At 43.4% G+C, this 18,621-nt stretch overlaps 1 protein-coding gene across 1 annotated transcript in view; it reads right to left on the reverse strand.

Annotated features, from left to right (window-relative positions):
- The window catches only part of LOC145413180 (peroxisomal sarcosine oxidase-like), a 56,178-nt gene extending 39,372 nt beyond the window's left edge, over positions 1–16,806 (reverse strand). Inside the window, exons 1-3 of the mRNA XM_080282906.1 lie at positions 16,686–16,806; positions 15,980–16,074; positions 14,378–14,529 (exon numbers count right to left, since the gene is read on the reverse strand). Coding sequence (XP_080139032.1) covers positions 14,378–14,529; positions 15,980–16,074; positions 16,686–16,806 — 368 coding nt within the window. The remainder of the gene's footprint in view (positions 1–14,377; positions 14,530–15,979; positions 16,075–16,685) is intronic.
- Between the last annotated feature and the right edge of the window lie 1,815 nt (positions 16,807–18,621).

The raw sequence follows: 18,621 nt of genomic DNA on the forward strand, positions 1-18,621 counted from the left end.
TCCTTAAACTTGGTAAGTACTTCTCCGGAAGGGCTCGAGTGTTTGTGCGCTCTGGTTTGCGTCATACGGACGGTTGGTTCCACTGACATGAGTTGTCATTCGATGCAGGTGACGTTTTATGTGGATGGGAGCATATTATTTGTATCTTTGCGAAATAATCAGTAAGTGTATCTTTCTTTATCTGTCTGTCTATCTATCTATCTATACCATGTTAGTAACACTGGATTTCAAATAGCTAAAGACATGTCCGGATTTTGGTTCTACGTCTTTATTAATTCAACTGCTTTGCTTAAGTTGGTATTAATCTGTTCTGATTGTCATTATCTGTCATCAAACAACGTTATTTTTATGGAGTAAAAAGGAGTACAAAGGAAAGCAAACAGCAACAGACCTTATGGTCCTTTCGAGGCTGTTTGGTACAGAGTAGACTATGACTACAAGATCTAACTCTACATGCTGAAGGAGAAGGATAGTAAAGCAAGAAGGCTTCCCCCGCCTCCAAACCTTCCAGCCAAAACTGGCAAGAAAAAGTGAGAAAAACCACCATGCACCATGGAAAAACTGACATGGAAATTTCATAGGAAAGACTGAAAAGGAAAACTACATTCTATAATACATTATCTATAAGCTACCAGTATGAATAACCTGAAAGAAAAAGTAGTAAAGTACAATGAGTAATCGAATAAATAATTAACTAATGCATGTCACTGTACATGTACGTTGAGTTGACGGGGCATCTGCAGACACAGTGTGGAAATTGCACAGTGCACAGTGTGGATATTCAGGGGTGGCGTGGCAGACTTGCCTGGCGCTATTACGGTAGGCAGCAGTCAATCAGGCCCCAGCTCCATTCATTCCACTGAGACTAGGAACTTTCCCATGCAGGACAGCAAACAAGACACCTGAAGCAGTGACCCCTGGTACATTAAAAAAATCCCGATGGTGGCCACGTAACTAACAGGGACCCTCAGTGATCCACAGCCCATCACAGGTCGAAAGTATGAGTAGTTACCGTTAACTCAGGGCTATCTGTGCATATCCTAGTCTGTGCATATACTATATTTGTATTTAATAAATTGATCCAGGCTCTAAAAAACTAAAATAAAATAAAACAGAAAATTATACGTACACAAGTGCTTTATTCAGGAGTAAACATATTAAACTGGGGGTTGGATGCCAAATACTTATCCAGGCAACCTTTAAAGATTTGTACTGTATTACAATCTATTACGTTGGAGGGCAGTTTATTCCATATATTTACAACTCTATTGAAGAAGAAATGCTTAGCTTCATGCAACTGGAATCGTTTGCCAATTATTTTATGCCCATTGCCTCTAGTGTAGTTCGAGTGATCAACTGTGAAGTATTTATCGACAGCCATGTTATCTTGTCCTTTGAATATCTTGAATACTTGAATTAAATCTCCTCGTATCCTCCATTTTGTTAGGGTAAAGAGATTCAGGGCTTCTAAATGTTCCTCGTATGGTTTATTTCTCAATCTAGGTATCATCTTTGTCATCCTTCGCTGCACTCTTTCAAGCTTTTCCATATCTTTTTTATAATATGGTGACCAAAACTGATCGCAATACTCCAAGTGCGGGCGTACTAAGGAATTATACAAAGTGAGGACGATATTATCGGATTTATATTCAAATGCTCTGCCTATGAACCCAATCAATTTGTTGGCTTTTTTCACAACTTCTGTACATTGTTTGCTTGGTTTCAAATCATTTGTTATTATAACTCCTTAGTCTTTTTCATGGTTTACCCTATCAAGCTGGACATTATTCATGCTATAACTTGCTCTTACATTTTAACTGCCAATGTTTAACACTTTGCATTGAAATCCATTTGCCAGACTTATTATTATTATTATTGGTGAAAAGAATCCCACAGGCTGGAGTTCGAACACATAACCCAGAAGACCGAAGTCTACTCACATCTATTCGTGTGCTTCATTCCAAGTGTAATTCGTCTCTTACGGAATAAGCACTGCTTGCAGGTGCTACTTTCCCTCACTGTAATTGTTTCTTTGTCCTGTATTGGTGTGGTAAACTGGGCGACCTGCATGATGACCACTCTCCGTTGTTCCTTCCTCCCAAAAGCACCTAATTAACCTTTCTAGTTTCTGCTTACAGGGAATGTTTGAACCATCTGTTTGGGATTCTTTCCTCCTAAATAAAGATATACCATGTCCTCTCTCATCTTCCTAGCAGTTGGACGCATGTTGTTTGCCATCTCCTTGTCAAGGTATATATATACTAGGTCTGCTTGACGTTTTGTGGTAAGATGTAAGATGTATCGGCCAGGCAGTCATCGCCTGACCGAATATGGTTCGCATTTCGTCTTTCGGGCGCAGCAATTATTGCAAACAAATCTTATTGCTTGGTAACTTCCTCGGTTCATTTACACAATCATCCCATCAGGAGCAGATATGAAGCTTGAAGAAAGTCATGCTAGCCAACAACGAATATGTAGTAAAACTCTCATAATGTTTTATATGTCCAGACAAAACAGCGACACGACTTTTGCCTCTGATTGTACACTGTAGTTATTAAAGGGCGCCCCTGATAACAAGGATTAGAACTATTTAGAAAAACATGGTAGCTAATTACTGCAGAGTTTTTCCATCCATCCATCCATCATCCAATCCTACATTGCCCCATGAGGAGCGTAGGAGCCCGGGGCTAGGCAGTTGGTCCCGACATTTAGGATGAGAGTGACCAGCCTCACTCATCCCTGAATGGCATTACATGAGCAATCAACCCCAACCATCCCTTGGATAGAAACCTTCATGGGCTCAATCCGATTGGAGTGCAATAATTACCCACTAAAGCACCAGGCACCAAAATTTGGACATATGGTTACCACCCAGCGTAGTAAATGGTTTCCTGGTGTTCTGGAAACCATTTGTCTTGTCACTCTGTGTAGAGTCACCCACAGACAGAAGGAAGAGGAAAGAATGAAGGAAAGAAAGACAGAAGAGGGAGTGTATAGTCACCCATAGGCAGAAGGACAAGGAAAGAATGAAGGAAAGAAATGCAGAATTTTTACTTCTATAATAATATCATTTTAGATACTGTGGGTTGGCTGGTTGGATAGACTGGTGGGGTGGGTAGGCGGGTAGTGGGAATATAGGTCCATTGGTAACATACCCCTGGGGAAATAGGCCCAAGGAAGAGTATAGGTCCAATGGGTGTACTGGGACCTTGGGGGTCTTCTACCAGGGTAGTGGCCACCAAGGGTCCCAGGCAATGGCAATACGTACGCTCATAAGATTGCACCCGGGCAACACTGGGTACCTGTGCTAGTTATTATTATTATTATTATTATTATTATTATCATTATTATTCAGTTTATTATTATCATTGTTACTTTCTAGCGCAAAGACGTGGGATCCCAACTGTGATTTACATCTCTTTTAAACTGACACGATCCACATCCCCTTTCCACTTAGGCTAGTTGACGGCCAAGTGTTGGCAGATTAATGGCATTTTTTTTTTTTTTTTACTAATAACAAAGGAGACCAATTCTTACATCGAAACTATAGCACTGAATTTCATGTATACGACTTTTATTACTTTTTGAGAACGGCCCAGTTCCCTCAGACGAAAACACACCGACAAGGAATCTCTCTTGACCAGCACACCGTATTCTAGAAGACTAAGACTTTATTAAAAAAAAAAAAAAAAAAGCAATTGTTTCTCTTAATGATCATCGTCCTGTTGACAGGCATTATTACCAAATCTTTCTTGCCTTTGCGTCGGTCAAGGTTCAGATTCAAGAACAAGTTTAATATCTGTTGCAAACTGCCACTCTGATCTGCTTTTCCAGGAAGAAGAAGGAGACCACGGAGCCTTGCTATGTTTCCGCTTCCTCCTATAATGCACAAATGTTATTTACGAAGGGAAAATGTTGACTGATAACCTGTTGCCTAGTAGCATAATAAGGAAAGGAGACAACAGAAACTTCCTGCTTCTATGTTTCTTCACTTGAAAAATTTACCTGATTTATGGAAAAGACTTGACTGTAAATATGTTTGTGACTTCCAGTCCAGGCACTGAGCATTAATAAGATAATAAGTGTGCCATGACATTGAACGTAATAAGAATCCTTATACACAAGATTTTTTCTGTAATAAACAGAGATGGGATATCTTTTGTCATTTCAGTTTCTGAAGAGGAGGTCATCTTATTGGTGGGGCTTGACACGTGGGAGGCAATGCCACCTTACTTGGGAAGCCTGGTTGCCTTTGTAGGGTTTGGCGTCTGTTAGCCTCGTGGACCAAGCATCGTCTTCCATCACTGATAGGGGAGGCTTGCCTGTAATGTTGCTCTTCCCTGCCCATCCTCCATCTTGGGCAGGGTTTTTGCCTGCCCACTTTTGCCATGCATGGAATCACGTAATCCTGGGAAATGGAGCATGTGGGGGGTTGGTGATGCTGTTCAATGCGCTCTGCAGCTCGCAGTAAAATTATCTGGTCCTCTATTCTGCCTAGACGGGCAGTGTAATTGGGCCTGACCAGGTAAATGGGCTGGTCACTTGTTGGCTAGGGTCAAGTGGGCACTGGGAGGCTTGGAGTTACTCTTGTATGGGTCATCCAGTGGTTACCTGCAGAGACTTCCTCACTATCTCTGGGGTCACCAGGGGTGTTATCCCTGGCATATGGCCTCCCCTTGTTGGGATCCATGGTGGGCGGAGTGACGGACGAGCTACATTGATCGTGAGCATTCATGGCCTCTTCTACTAGAAATGTTGTTGATGACACTGCAACTGTCTCTAAACATTCTTCATAGTCCTTCTCTCATATTGCCAATCTGGAACCTTTCACCGCTCCAACATCCAACTGAGACTAGATGTTACCGCATGTTGGTACAGCTTCATAGTCTTCATGGGGCCATGTTGTCCCGTCTGAGACTGTTTTGTTTGTGAAATACCTCATATTAAAATCCTCCGGGGGTGAGTCTATTGTGGACATTGATATTTTCACTGTTTATACTTGTGACCATTAACCTATACTTTCATCCCATTAGGACGGTATCATCCTTACTGAAGTGTCCTTCCCAGAACAGAAGTCCCGTCTACAAGCTGTGACTTCCATGTCTTGTATGGTGTGACTTGTCCTCATACTACCTTTTGGCAGTGCTTTCTTCTTCTTTATCTGCCATCTTGTCTCTCTCCTGTAATTGGGGTTAATGTCTTTCACCAGGCTGTGCCATACAGCTCAAACATCTTGGTTTTGTCTGGCTTTATGGCCAGATGCCATTCCTGATTCCAACACTCCCCATTTCTCAAAGCTGGGGAACAGTGCCAGATCAGGCTATTCACTCCCTCCCCCCCAGTGGCTAGGGGCAGAGTTTTTTCTTTTCATATGACCCCACCTAACTGAAGCAGTATTCAAGCCTGCTCACCAATGTAAGCTAGCACTCCACAAGCCAGCTCATTTCTAATCCAGAAATGCCATGACCACTTTTTCTGGCTGGGGCTGGGGCATAAGAGTGTCTCAGAAGAGGTGTGGGAAGAGGTGCCCTTGCTGGCCTCCTCCATGCCTCCTTTGTCCCTACTCTCAAGAGACAACCACCACTCTTTCTGGATAGGATCCTGACTTAAGAAGACCTTAAGAGAGATGGGGGATGAGGTGGCCTTTCCATCTATCCTCCTCTATGCTCTCCTTGTCCTTATCTCCAAAGTAGGTATTATAAATGTTAACCAATTTAATTAACTGACTAAGGAGACAGAGAAGGACACCCCTTCCAACCTCAGAAGCACGGCTGTTGGAGGAACTGTGATCTTATGGTGTGGTGAATGTGGAGTGTGTGCAGAAGACAGATGGTATTCTGACCTCAACTCTGACCTTGTACCAGACCAGCTGGCCAGTTAATGTTACCTGCCTTTGTGAAACTTGCTTGTCTGTAATTTCTTGTGAAGCCTAATGTCTCAACCCCATGCAGTGTTTCGACTGTCAAGATATGATCACGTTAGCTATTTTTGCCACAATGCACAATCTGGCCTTCCTGGTGTCTGTGTCTCTTATTGCGGCTCTATGCAAATCAGTGATTGTCCAGGACACTTTAACCCATACACGCCATGCGTCGGTTGGGACCAATGCAAATTAAGATGAGACGCCTCCGGGTTTTCGTTGGAACCACAATTGTTTTTGTGCCACAGTTTGAAGTGGCCGTCACTTGATCTTGACACTAAAGGGTCGGGATAGACTCCCGCCACCCGAGGCAAGCATACCTCAGACGTCTCTGTGACTTTGCCAGCTGTAGGACGATGTTCTCTTGCACCTCTCATATGATTCCGTTCCTGCCTCACGTGGACCCCTTGCCTCATCCACCCCTGCCAAGCTTCTTTCAAAGGATACCAGGAAAGAGCTCCGTGACAGTGCCACAGGGATTGCCTGGGATGCAACTGTGCCTAGTTTATCTAGTAATGGAGAAGTTATCATGGTGAGAGCGAATCCAAAGTCCTAGCTGTCACACACACACGAATACATCTTGCCACGAGCTCCAAAAGCTAATAATCTTTTCCACGTCGTTACTCATTGACGTGACCACCTACTGACCTGAAGATGCTTTTACTTGCAAGAAGAGTTACTGAGTAACATGGTCTTTAATTTCGTTCCTTAATGCTATATTTTTTGAGTTATTAAGGTTTGAATTAAGATTAATCTGGGAAGTATTGCCATACTGAGAGAGCAGCCGTGCCTAAAGACTGCCAGTGCATAGGTGTTAAGTGCTACAACTGTGGGGGTGCCCATACTATGTTTTCTTGACATTGTCCTCACGATTGCCTGGAAAAGGAGATCTTGTCCATTCATATCCATGAGAAGATTTCATCTCTTGATGGAATGAGGAGGAGCCAGACTAGCTTTTTCCAGCCCAGAGTTACTTATGCTTCCTTTCTTTCTAGTGGTCTGGTGTACTGTCCTGTCTTGGTAATTGCCTTTGTTTTGTTGCTTACATCTCTACCTTGTGAATTGCAGGTCATCATTTCTGAGGTTCCTACTGCTTGTGAAACTAGTGTTCACCCACTCTCTTCTGCTGTTGCTGCCTCCACTTCAGTGGCAGAGGGCTTTCACACCATGTGGTAGTGATGTATGTCCATGTTGATGTCTCCCCTTGTCCTGACTTGTACAGCCACTTCAAGGTTCCTTCTGTGCCTACCAAATATCACTGTGGTTCTTGTAAGTGCTCCGGCCTGAAAACCATCTACCTAAAGTCTCAAGTGTGGCATGTTGTGTGGACATCACTGCTTTTCTCCCTGCTGTGGAGTCTCTGGACTCTTGCCAGGTGCAGCCTGAAGCTGGTGGCTCACCAGTGGTCCAACCCCCACAGGAAGTCTCTTTCTAAAGGCCTTCTTAAGAACCAATCAACCTGCCCACTTTCTAGGGACTGTGCTGTCTCACACCTTATCCTGATCCCAGATCTTCACTCCTCTATAAATTCTATCATTCAGTAGAACTATGGTGCTCTGCATGCCATTTGGGATGTATCTGCATTATTTTATTGACCAGTTTTTGCCAGTATGCATATGCGTTCAAGAGACCATGGTTGGTGATGCTGTTCCTTCCAGTTCTCCTGCTTACCAAGTCTTTTATTCTGTTCCTGTTCCAGGCCAATGATGTCACAGAGGTACTGCTGTCTTCCTTCAATGTGATGTCACATTCACTCATCCGGGCATTTCCACCCACCTTGATGCTGTTGTTCATTTTTTTTGTGTGTGTGTGTGTGTGTGCTGACGATACATAGTTTGTTGTTTTATCTCTATCCTAAGGCCACTGTCGAATGGGTGGATATTTGGAATATCTTATTCAGAGCCTTTCTTCCCCCTTTCATTTCCTTGGAGATTTGAAAGGTCATCACCTGCTGTGGCGTGAGAGCATGATCAGTCCTCGAGATGCTATGTGACTTGTGTAAAGGAAACTGAGGAGTTGGCTGTTTTGAATTCTGATGAGATTATGTAATTCCATAGCTAATTTGGGACATACTGCCATTGATTTGTATTTTGTCTTTGGTTGTTGTTATTTTAGATTTTGCTTGGGTTGTGTAGCCAGACTTACATGGTAGTGTCATCTCCAATCTTTTAACTGAGGCTGAGGATGGGCTGCAGCCTCGTCTTCCTTGCTGATGCTTGGATAGGGCGAATTGACACTTTTTTACAGAGATATGTTCCACTGAATGCCATATGGATGACTTTGGCAGTACTGATGAGGTGGTGGCTTTTTTCACTAATGTATTGCACTCAACAGCTCTTTCATCTACTCAAATGACGAGAGGACAGTTTCTTTAGCATCTGGTTCCTTGGTGGACCCTTGAGTATAGTTCTACAAAGAAAACCAAACAAGGCACCTTCTCTTACCTTCGTTTCCATATCAGGCCGCATTGTTTGGTGTCATTTTGGAAGGCGCAAGATAATGCACAACTGATGACGGGTGTTAAAAGAGGACAGACATTCATCGTGGAAGGGTTATGTTCCCTTCATTAAGTGAAGGACTTCTATCACTAAAGCATGGAGCTGGGTGAAAAAATTTTCAGGGAAGTTTACCATTCCCACTCCTGTTTTATCTGATGCAGGGGCCAGGGCTGGCCCTTTTGCTGTGGCCACGTTGTTTGTAAATTATTTTGCTAGCATGTCAAAGATGGATTCAGATCCTCCTTTGCCATGCCACTGTCAGCATTTTGAATCTCGTTTTCTCAGTTTTGCCTCTTCTGGGGGAGATTCTTGTAATGACTTCTTCTCTGTTTCCAAACTTCAGACAGCTTTGTCACAGTGCCATGATTCCTGCCCAGGCTGTAATGATGCTCATTATGACTATTTGCATGACATGTCTTCTGGGTTACAGTCGTTTTTGCTCACACTGTACAACATAATTTGATGTACTGGTGAGTCCCCAGCTGCTGTAATTATTCATCCCCAAGCAAGGCCAGGATCATCAACAGGCAAGAAATTATTGTCCTGCATTTCTAACACCTTATTTAGGCAAGATCTTGGAAAGGATAGATTGGTTGGCTCATGTGTTTTTCAGAGAGAGAGGAAACTATATATCCCCTCCCAAGCATGGTTTTAGTAAAATGCCTTCGATCTCTGATCCTCTGGTGTCCCTGGAATCTTTTGTCAGTTAACCTTTCTCCACCAACCAGCACCAGGTCACTGTCTTCTTTGATCTGGAAATGGTATATGACACCACCTGACATCATGGCATTTAAATGTTCTCTTCATGGGTCTGGTCTTTGTGGGTGTTTGCCAGTTTTTATTCAACAGTGATTATCTACCCATTTTTTGAAGGTCTAATTGGGAGGGTTCTGTCATGTTATGCCCGTCTGCTTGAAGTATCACTCTCACTGCTGTGGTCAACAGCGCAATCATTGTACTCGCAGATCGTGTGCAAGGCTCACTACATGTTAATGACCTTTCGATCCCAATCACTATAATCTTGAATGTATGTGGCTGAAAGAAAGTTGCAGATGGCCCTTAATAGAGGTTCCCAATGAGCCAATTCTCGTGGTTTCCATTTTTCCTTCACAAAGACTGCAGCTGTGCATTTTCGTCATCTTCATGGGCTTCACCCATACACAGATGTATATCTTTATAAACACAGAATCTCCTGTGTCAAAGAGACTCGGTTTCTGTGTCTATATACGACAGACGGCTGACCTCGGTTTCTTATTTCTGTTAAGGCAGCTTGTGTTAAGGTCAAGATTCTCCTGAGGGTTACAGCTAATACATCTTGGGGTGATGACCATCAGACTATCCTCCTCTTGCATATATCTCTTGTTCTTTTTAAACCTGAATATAAACGAGTGGTCTATTCTGTTACAGTTGCTCGTCTCCGGATGTTAGATTCTGTAAATCATGCTGGTCATCATCTGGCAGCTAAGGCATTCTGGTGATCCCCATTTTGAGATTGTTGGTGCATGCTGGCACAAACCCTTTGAATTTACTCTGCCGGTCATTGAAGATGACGTGCTGGTATCGTCTTCACTGCTTTCCAGACTCAGTGCCTTGTGCCATGATATCTCGGGATTCCTGGTCTTTTTTTAATGTCACGACCTAATTTCCTGAAGCCCTTTGGTTATAGGGTCCGATTTGTCATGTAAGCTTTCTCTGTTCCTTCTTTGACACTTTGTCTGCACTGGGCTCTGAGCATGAGTTATTGGCTACTCCTTCTTGTGACATACTGTAGATCCATATCTGGTAAAAGAGCTCACTTCCCTTTCGGGTGTCTGTCTTTCTCATTTTATCACATGCCTCTAATCATGTGGACTCCATCCTTGTTTATACAGATGGATCAAAGATTGACACCAGGGTAGGCATTGGTGTCATCTTCCCTTCTTTCAGTCGCGGCAGTAGCCTTCCTGGTGGGACTGGCTGGAATTTTGTTTTGCTCTACAAATAATTTTTAATCTCCCCTAGTCTGCTTTTGTAATTTTTAGTGGCTCCCACAGTGCTATATTAGCACTGGAGTCTTTTCATTCATTTCATCCATTGGCTTTACCGATTTAAAGTGGCTTTTCCTCCTTGGCCATAATGACCATGGTGTGGAGTTTAATGGGTTACAGCCCATGAATGGGGTGTAATGGAACGAGCAGGCTTATCTGGTAGCTAAGAAAGCAGCAGCTCACCCTACTTATGGCTAGGGAATTCATCCTTCTTTGCATCAGCTGTTTGATTCTATATATTTTTTTTTGTCCTTAAAATTGAATAGATTCATAATTGTTGACAAGAATGCTGGAATGCAATAAGGACCAAAAAGAGGCATGCTGTTTGTGGTGTGGTGGGCTCCATCAATTACTGAGTCTTGTCTTGCTAGGGGGAGATGACTCTATGGAACCTTTACATTGGCCACACCTAGTTCTTTCACTGATTATTATGGAGGTCGATCCCCTTCCTTTCAGTGAGGCCTGTTTGGTCCCCTGTGCTGTTCAGCATTTTCCAGTGGAGTGCCCCAGTCTTGGGGATTTTTGCCATCAGTACCTTTATGAGCACCAAGTGGGTGATGGGTCTTGCCGTCTCTCATTGGTGCTTGGAATGGATGCATGCCATATGAAAGAGGGAGCACTCTCCTCCGTGGAAGCAGCTAGGCTACTTATGCCATTTTGTGTTCAGCGTTTTGTCCTGTTTTTGCTTCAGGTTTTTACCTCTCCCAGACAGAGACCAACAAGGTACTGTTTTTGGTCGAGTTTCTTTGTTTCATTGCTTGTTTGTTATAAACATTACGGGAACATGACAGAATGAAATTACATGAAACTTTCAGGATATCTGCGCACTGGTCACAGAAGGAAGTGTTTAACCTTTGGAGATAATTGAGTGACCCAGAAAGGTTAAAATCAAGGTCATGGATTTTCAGAGGGCTATAACCTGAAAACGGTTGAAGATAGAGATATTTACTATTATCAGCATACGGAAACTCCCGTATGAGCTTTCATTTGGCACTAAGACCTTTGACCTTGAGTGGCCTTGAAAGGTCAAACTTAAGGTCACGGATATTCAGGGGGCTATAACTCGAAACTGGTTGCAGATAGATATACAGTGGGCCCTTATGTTTCACGTGATTTGGGTTTACGAATTTACCTTTTGCAGGAGAGCCCCAAATTTCCAAGAACTTATGTCTCACGATCAAGAATTCACCTTTCGTGTCAATATATGGGGCGCCAGTGGGCAAGACGATTGTCAGCTGTTGTCCGCCATGATGTTTTCACAGTTCCCGCCAGCTGTGAGACTGTGTGTGGTGTTAAGATAGTGATCACAGCCTTGGTCACCATTTTTGTCTTTCCTTTCGTTCAGCTATTATTCTCGTGTGGTCTACCTGTACTGTATTTATGACTTCCTCTTCATTCGCTGGAGGACCAGGTAGTAATGGTGACGGTGAAATACGGGGAAGTTCAAAGGATGAAGGCAAGAAGATAAAAGAACGTCATGAGTATCGAGTAGGTGTGAAGAGGAAAAAGTATCTGACAGCAGATAAGATGAAGGTTTTTCAGGCTGGTGATCCATTTATTTAGTGTTTCTTAACATTTTTATCATATTCATATGGTTGTCAGTTATTCTGGTATCCTGTTTTGAGAATTATATCTCAAAAGTGAGAAGAAGAGTGACTTTAGGAGGGGCTCTAGAACCAATTAGATTTTTTACCTTTCATTTAATACTTTTCCGTTCGTGATATTCAGGTTTCGCGCCTACTTCATGGTACTAATTGGACAAGAAACTTAGAGGCTCACTGTATACTATTGCCAACATATGGGATGTCCCATATGGCTTTTAATTGGTATCAAGACCTTTTACTTTAAGTGACCATGAAAGGTCAAACTCAAGGTCATGGTTATTCAGGGGGCTACAATTCGCAACTGGTTGAAGATAGAGATATATTTACTATTATCAACATATAAGAAGTCCCATATGGGTTTTTAATTGGTACCATGACCCTTGACCTTAAGTGATCTTGAAGTAAAACATAAGGTCACGGATATTCAACAGGCTGTAACTTGAAACTTGTTGAAGATAGAGATATTTACTGTTATCAATAAAACGGTATAGGAAGTCTCATATGGGCTTTGATTTGGCATCATGACCTTTGAGCTTGAGTGACCTTGAAAGGTCAAACTCAAGATCATGGATTTTCAGAGGGTTATGACTTAGAAACGGTTGAAAATAACTGCTGTCGGGCGAGGTTTGTTGTGCCTGGCACCACTTCCTTTTACTGATTTCTTCTTGTTTTTATTAATTTTACCTTTTTATTCGCTTTATTTTTTATTGTATTTTTATTTGCTGTCCACCAGCATATAAGCCAAGAAGTTATCTTGCCAGCTTTTATTAATCACTCACTTGCCATTTCAGTAACAAACATAATAAATGGATTTACCACGAGAATCCCAAGCAGACAGTTGTAAAAACTAACTGAACATTTCACAGAAGCCTTCTTAGACATCACATAGAATATACAGTCCAGTTGTGAAATGCGTAACCTATTATTGATATAAACTTGCGGACCCTCCAGTGGCTGGGCTATAAATGGGTCAGTCTCCGAAATACTCAAATTGACCACGAGTGTGTCATGTTTAAAGGAGGTCAACCGACCTGATGGCGCACCACCAAAGCAGTCAACACTGTCACACGGTAATACTAGGTGTGTACACTGAACACCGAGTTTACAGCCGCCTTTGAATGTAAGTATATACGTTGCATATTGTTTCCATCCATCAGTCCATCATCTAATCCTGTGTTGTCCCATGAGGAGCGCAGGAGCCCAGGGCTAGGCAAGTTGGTCCTTACATTTAAGAGAATTGTAATGTCACAATAATACTGCTAAAACGACAAGCATATGGGCACAAACAAATGAAACATGTCTTTCAGGTTGAAAATCTCTGGCATCCCACAGTAGGCAACCGCCCCCCTCTGTGTGTGTGTGTGTGTGTGTGTGTGTAATTCACCGGGTCGGTCAGGATCACTTGATGGTCGTGATCATCAGCTTTTACCCTCCCGGAAGGGAGCTGAGAGCTCATATAGTCCGATGTAAGGGCAAGGCCGTGACCTTCACACACGCACACACCCGTCCCCTTGCTCAAGGGGACAGTAACCACCCACTTCGTCAGTGAAACTTTTCGCAACCTGAGCGAGGAGCGAACTCCCGTCTACCAGATGGCAAGCGAGAACGTTACCACTGTGTGTGTGTGTGTGTGTGTGTGTGTGTGTGTGTGTGTGTGTGTGTGTGTGTGTGTGTGTGTGTGTGTGTGTGTGTGGTTCGTTTGGTTTTTGAGAGGAGAGGGAAAATTTTAACTGTTCTTCACTTCCCTCCCTCCTTTCCCCAATCCCACCAAATTATTGGCAGGCATCGATATAAAATGGTAGATGCTGGCGACCATCACCCACCCACTTGATGTAGTGCTGCCGACTCCTTCATTCACCTTCATTATTCTGTTTGTGTCTGCCCTCCTCGCTTTTTTTTCTCCCATGTTTCCTGTCACCTTATATTACCCTTCTTTCCTTTTCAGGTGGCTTTACGTTGAGTGACAAGCCTAAGGGATTACTGTAAGCCAGGACACCATTTACAATGCAGGGTGTTAACCATATAACCAACCCATTAGAGTCCCCCGCATGTGAACAAGTGTGTCGGCGGAGGTTTAGTGTCCCTCCTCGTAAAACAAATAAGTCAAAGATTACGGCCACCCCTTTCGGGATTATGGTGTCTGGCTGTAGACAGATAGACAGCCAGATCTATATGAAATAAATATTTCCATGTACTCGTAGTTTAGCTGTGCCGTTCAAAGAGTCTGGCAAAATCTGTGAACACTTAACATGAAGACTGATACACCACACTATGATTGTAGATTCTCTCTCTCTCTCTCTCTCTCTCTCTCTCTCTCTCCCCCCTCACCTCACCAGCTCCTCGTGAACCATGGTAGAGATATTAGACCACCTAGCCATGGCATCTTGCAATATGGGCATCAGTTGAGGTGGACCAGAGTTAGCCAATCTTGTTATCCTCGACTGTCCTCCACTGCTGCCCATTTTGTGGGGTGGGTGGTACTGGTGAGAGGATAGGCACATTATACAGAGATTATTGTAATGGCAAAATGACAGAGAGAGAGAGAGAGAGAGAGAGAGAGAGAGAGAGAGAGAGAGAGAATCTCTTTAATCTACGGTGGAATTGCGGAGACCGAGAATTTAGCCTCAGTGAAGTTCAGGTACTTTATTCTAGATAATGCCTGTTCATTGTATTCGTCATTAAGATACCGAAAACCGTCCGTAGGTTAGTATAGCATAATAATGCATGAGTTAAGGAGCACACAGCACTATCGTACCTTATGAGTACACATGAACGAGACTATCAGAATCAATCACTGTGACGTAATTATTGTGTGTGTGTGTGTGTGTGTGTGTGTGTGTGTGTGTGTGTGTGTGTGTGTGTGTGTGTGTGTAGGACAAGAGGAAGTCGTTCTAGTAGTTAATTATTGTCGGAATAAATTATGTTTGGTTGTATTCTTTCAGTAATAGACCCACTGTAGTTTAGCTGTAAATATGTTGTTATAAATATGTTTCAATTAATATTATTTAGCTTAAGCTCAGTAATATAATATATGGGAACAGACAATTACCATCAGAATGATGACATTTATATATATTTTCTGCCTCCATGCGACATTGGTTAGTTTAGGTTTTTCTCGAAACAGAGAAATAAGTTAAACCGAAATTACTCGTATTTTGCAAGGGGTCTGTATAAAACCATTTACATGAACCAAGAGGATGTGAACAGAACACGTCATCTTACTGAAGGAATTAACTTTTTCAAAATAATGATATTATTGATAATGCATTCTTTCAGTCTTCTAATTACTGAATTCACTTTTGGATAAAAATTTCAAGCTGGAGGGATTATATATTCCCATCACTAACCTCATTCACTAATTTGTTCTCCAGAGCCGAGTATAAGTGCCTGTTAGTTTCAAGACTAAAATGAAAATTAGCCATGCACTGATAGCTCAAACATTTAATCTGGTTACGATAATGTGTAACCGATGGTATGGGTGAAAAATCAGTATACACAAATAATCGTACACACAGCTTAAGCACGTGAGTCATGTGGTGCATTTTTAAGTATAGTTTTGATACTTTAGGTAAATTTGTTCAAGTCAGGAAAAATCTCATATTAAAGGGGTTAATGTGGGCTACATTTCGACCCACCCGTGCAACAGCTTTCTTATAACGAGAATAAAACTAACTGGAGATACCAATAATGATGGAGAAAAAAGTATTAAAGAGGTTCACCCATTCAAACCACCGACGTCTTTTATTTATGAATAGTGTAGGAAAGACGATGCAGTTTCTTGGATACCTCCTACTGTATGAAAGCTCATGAAACAGTACGTGGTTTAGAATACTCATATTTAGCTTGTTTTCCTGAGAGAGAGAGAGAGAGAGAGAGAGAGAGAGAGAGAGAGAGAGAGAGAGAGAGAGAGAGAGAGAGAGAGAGACTAACCTGGTCTAGAATCAAAGTATTTTTTCCTGCTTGTTGGAGACAAAAGGCAGCGCAGGCACCAATGATACCGCCACCCACCACCACAGCCTCAATGTCTGTAAGACACAAGTATATCATTATCACAAAAGCACTACCACAGCATCATCATCTGTAATAACACAATATCCTCACAACAGCATCAACATCTGTAACAAAACTTCAGTATCATCACTATCATCACCAATATACCATGAACGTCTGCAATGTGATCATTCTTATCACTAGCATCACCACCACACCGCAGCATCAACACCTGTATTAAAATATCACTATCATCGCCACAGCATCACCAAATGTAATAAAACATTATTATCACGATAATCACCCACACACTACCATCATCTGTAATGAAACACCACAGTATCAACGGACATAACACCATTATCATCAGTATCCTCAACACCATGGCATCAGTCTTTGAAATAAAGCAACAGTATCATCGCTGTTTCAGCTTCGCAAAACCAACCACATCAATAACATTGTTATACTACGTACTCAGGGCTCAACTCCTTGCTCCCTGAGTACAAGGGCTCAAAAACACAGGCTAACCAATCTTACACGTATATTACCATAAAAACATACAGTAGCTGGGCACAATACAATGTAGTAGATTATACACACTATGGGAGATACAGGATAAGAGTTGTGACTATGATGACACGGTAACTGCAGGTGTTGCCCAGGTGTGGGAGGGGTCGTGTCAGGTGTGCACTCTCTGGAGGGAAGCGGGACCACTCGTACGCCGGATCGTCAGATGAGGACTGCGGGGAGGCGTAGACGGAGGCCATTCCCTGGAAAGGCCTCAGGAGGAGCATCGGCCCTCGGGTCTGGGGCCGAACAGGGCGAGTAGGTGCGCTCCCTTGCGCCTACTCCTGGTGGAAGAAGGCTCACCGACTGGTCGGGGAGGTCTCGGTTGGGAGTCCTTGGGGCGTCCCTTGGTGACTGGGGGCTTTGTCGAGAGACCATCAGGGGCTGCCTGCGGCGTCTCCTACTCTGGGAGACTGACAGCAACTGGTGACATCGGGATGCTGGCTGTAGTGAGTGTACCCCCAGACTCACTATGGGGCCGCTCCAGACTCTTTCTGACAGTGACTCCACTAGGGAGCTAGCTCCGCCCCTTTGGGGGTGGGGAGAGTGGGAAGGGCATCCTGCTTGGCCTCTGGAGAAGCGAGGCGAGCAAGGGGAATTGCCCTGTGCTGGTGCTGCAGGGGTAGCAGATGAGGGAAGCACAGTGGACATTCCCTGCCCAGTGGGCATGGTGGGCGCCACTGCAGTTCTCCGATGCCCTGGGATTGCAAGTGAGAGTAGTATGGTGGGTGTCCTCTCCCCGGCGAGCACAGTGGGCGTTGCCATGGTCCTGCTCCCAGCGGGGCTGCGGGTGAGGAAAGCACGGTAAGCATTCCTTCCCCAACGAGCACAGTGGGCATCATCGCGGTCCTGTTTGGGACTGTAGGATGAAAGAAGCACAGTAGGCGTCCATTCCCGACGAGCACGGTGGGCGTTGTTGCAGTCCTACAGGAGGCAGTAAGTGAAAGAAGCATGGTGGGCGTTCTTTCCCCGACGAGCATGGTGGGCGTCATCGCGGTCCTACTGGGGACTGTAACTACACAAGTCCGACCCTGAGCCTGGTGAGCGCTGGTCCGGGTAAAGGATAATGCTGCACGAAGACGTACCTCCCGTGGACTCCGTTGAGGGGAAGAGGGGCGCGTGGTGGTTGTGGACGTATGCCTGTCTTGCCTGGGCTCTTGCCACGCCTGGTGCGCCTCCCTGTGGTCTCCCCTTGGTATTTCAAACATCACCATAATAAAATCCATCACAATCACCAGCAGTACCACCACCACCCACCAACACCAAATTAACATCAATAACGACCTGCACCACATATCACTGTACATTAACACTTTTCATTATCTTAATCATCAGCATCACTTTCATAACAGTTCTTTACCTCTTATCACTACCATTATCACAACATCTGTAACTTTGTCATAATTACTTTCAGCGTCGGCACTACCATTATTGCCGCCGTATGAACCTCCACCTCCTGCACCATCACTGTAACAGTCACCAATACTCGCATCTTTACTACCGTCACATGACCATCTCTCCCCCGATAACACAAACTACCCCCTCTCTCTCCACTGGTAAAACCAACTCTCTCGCTCGCTGTCTTCACTGATAAAACCACCCACCATCTCTCTCTCTCTCTTCACACACACACCTACCTCTATCCATGCTGAACAAAGAATGAGAACCACCCACTGCGGCGTTGCCGTAAATAGCCTACACACACGGTTGCCAGACGTCTGAGCACGAAAATCGACACTCATTATGAAAAAAGGTCATTTATAATAAAAAGACAAATTATATATGTACCGGTATTTGATATATATATATATATATATATATATATATATATATATATATATATATATATATATATATATATATGAGAGAGAGAGAGAGAGAGAGAGAGAGAGAGATTTACATACCTATAGCTTAAAATGTCACTGAGAGAATTTCATCAAATGAACCCTCTTCACGATCTCCATCAGTATCAAGAGAAGTAGTAGTGGCAGAGGTACTTGAATACTGATCACCGT

Source organism: Coenobita brevimanus, chromosome 95 (genome assembly GCF_032717465.1).
Source record: "Coenobita brevimanus isolate Jiangsu-jjx chromosome 95, ASM3271746v2, whole genome shotgun sequence".
NCBI lineage: Eukaryota > Metazoa > Arthropoda > Malacostraca > Decapoda > Coenobitidae > Coenobita > Coenobita brevimanus.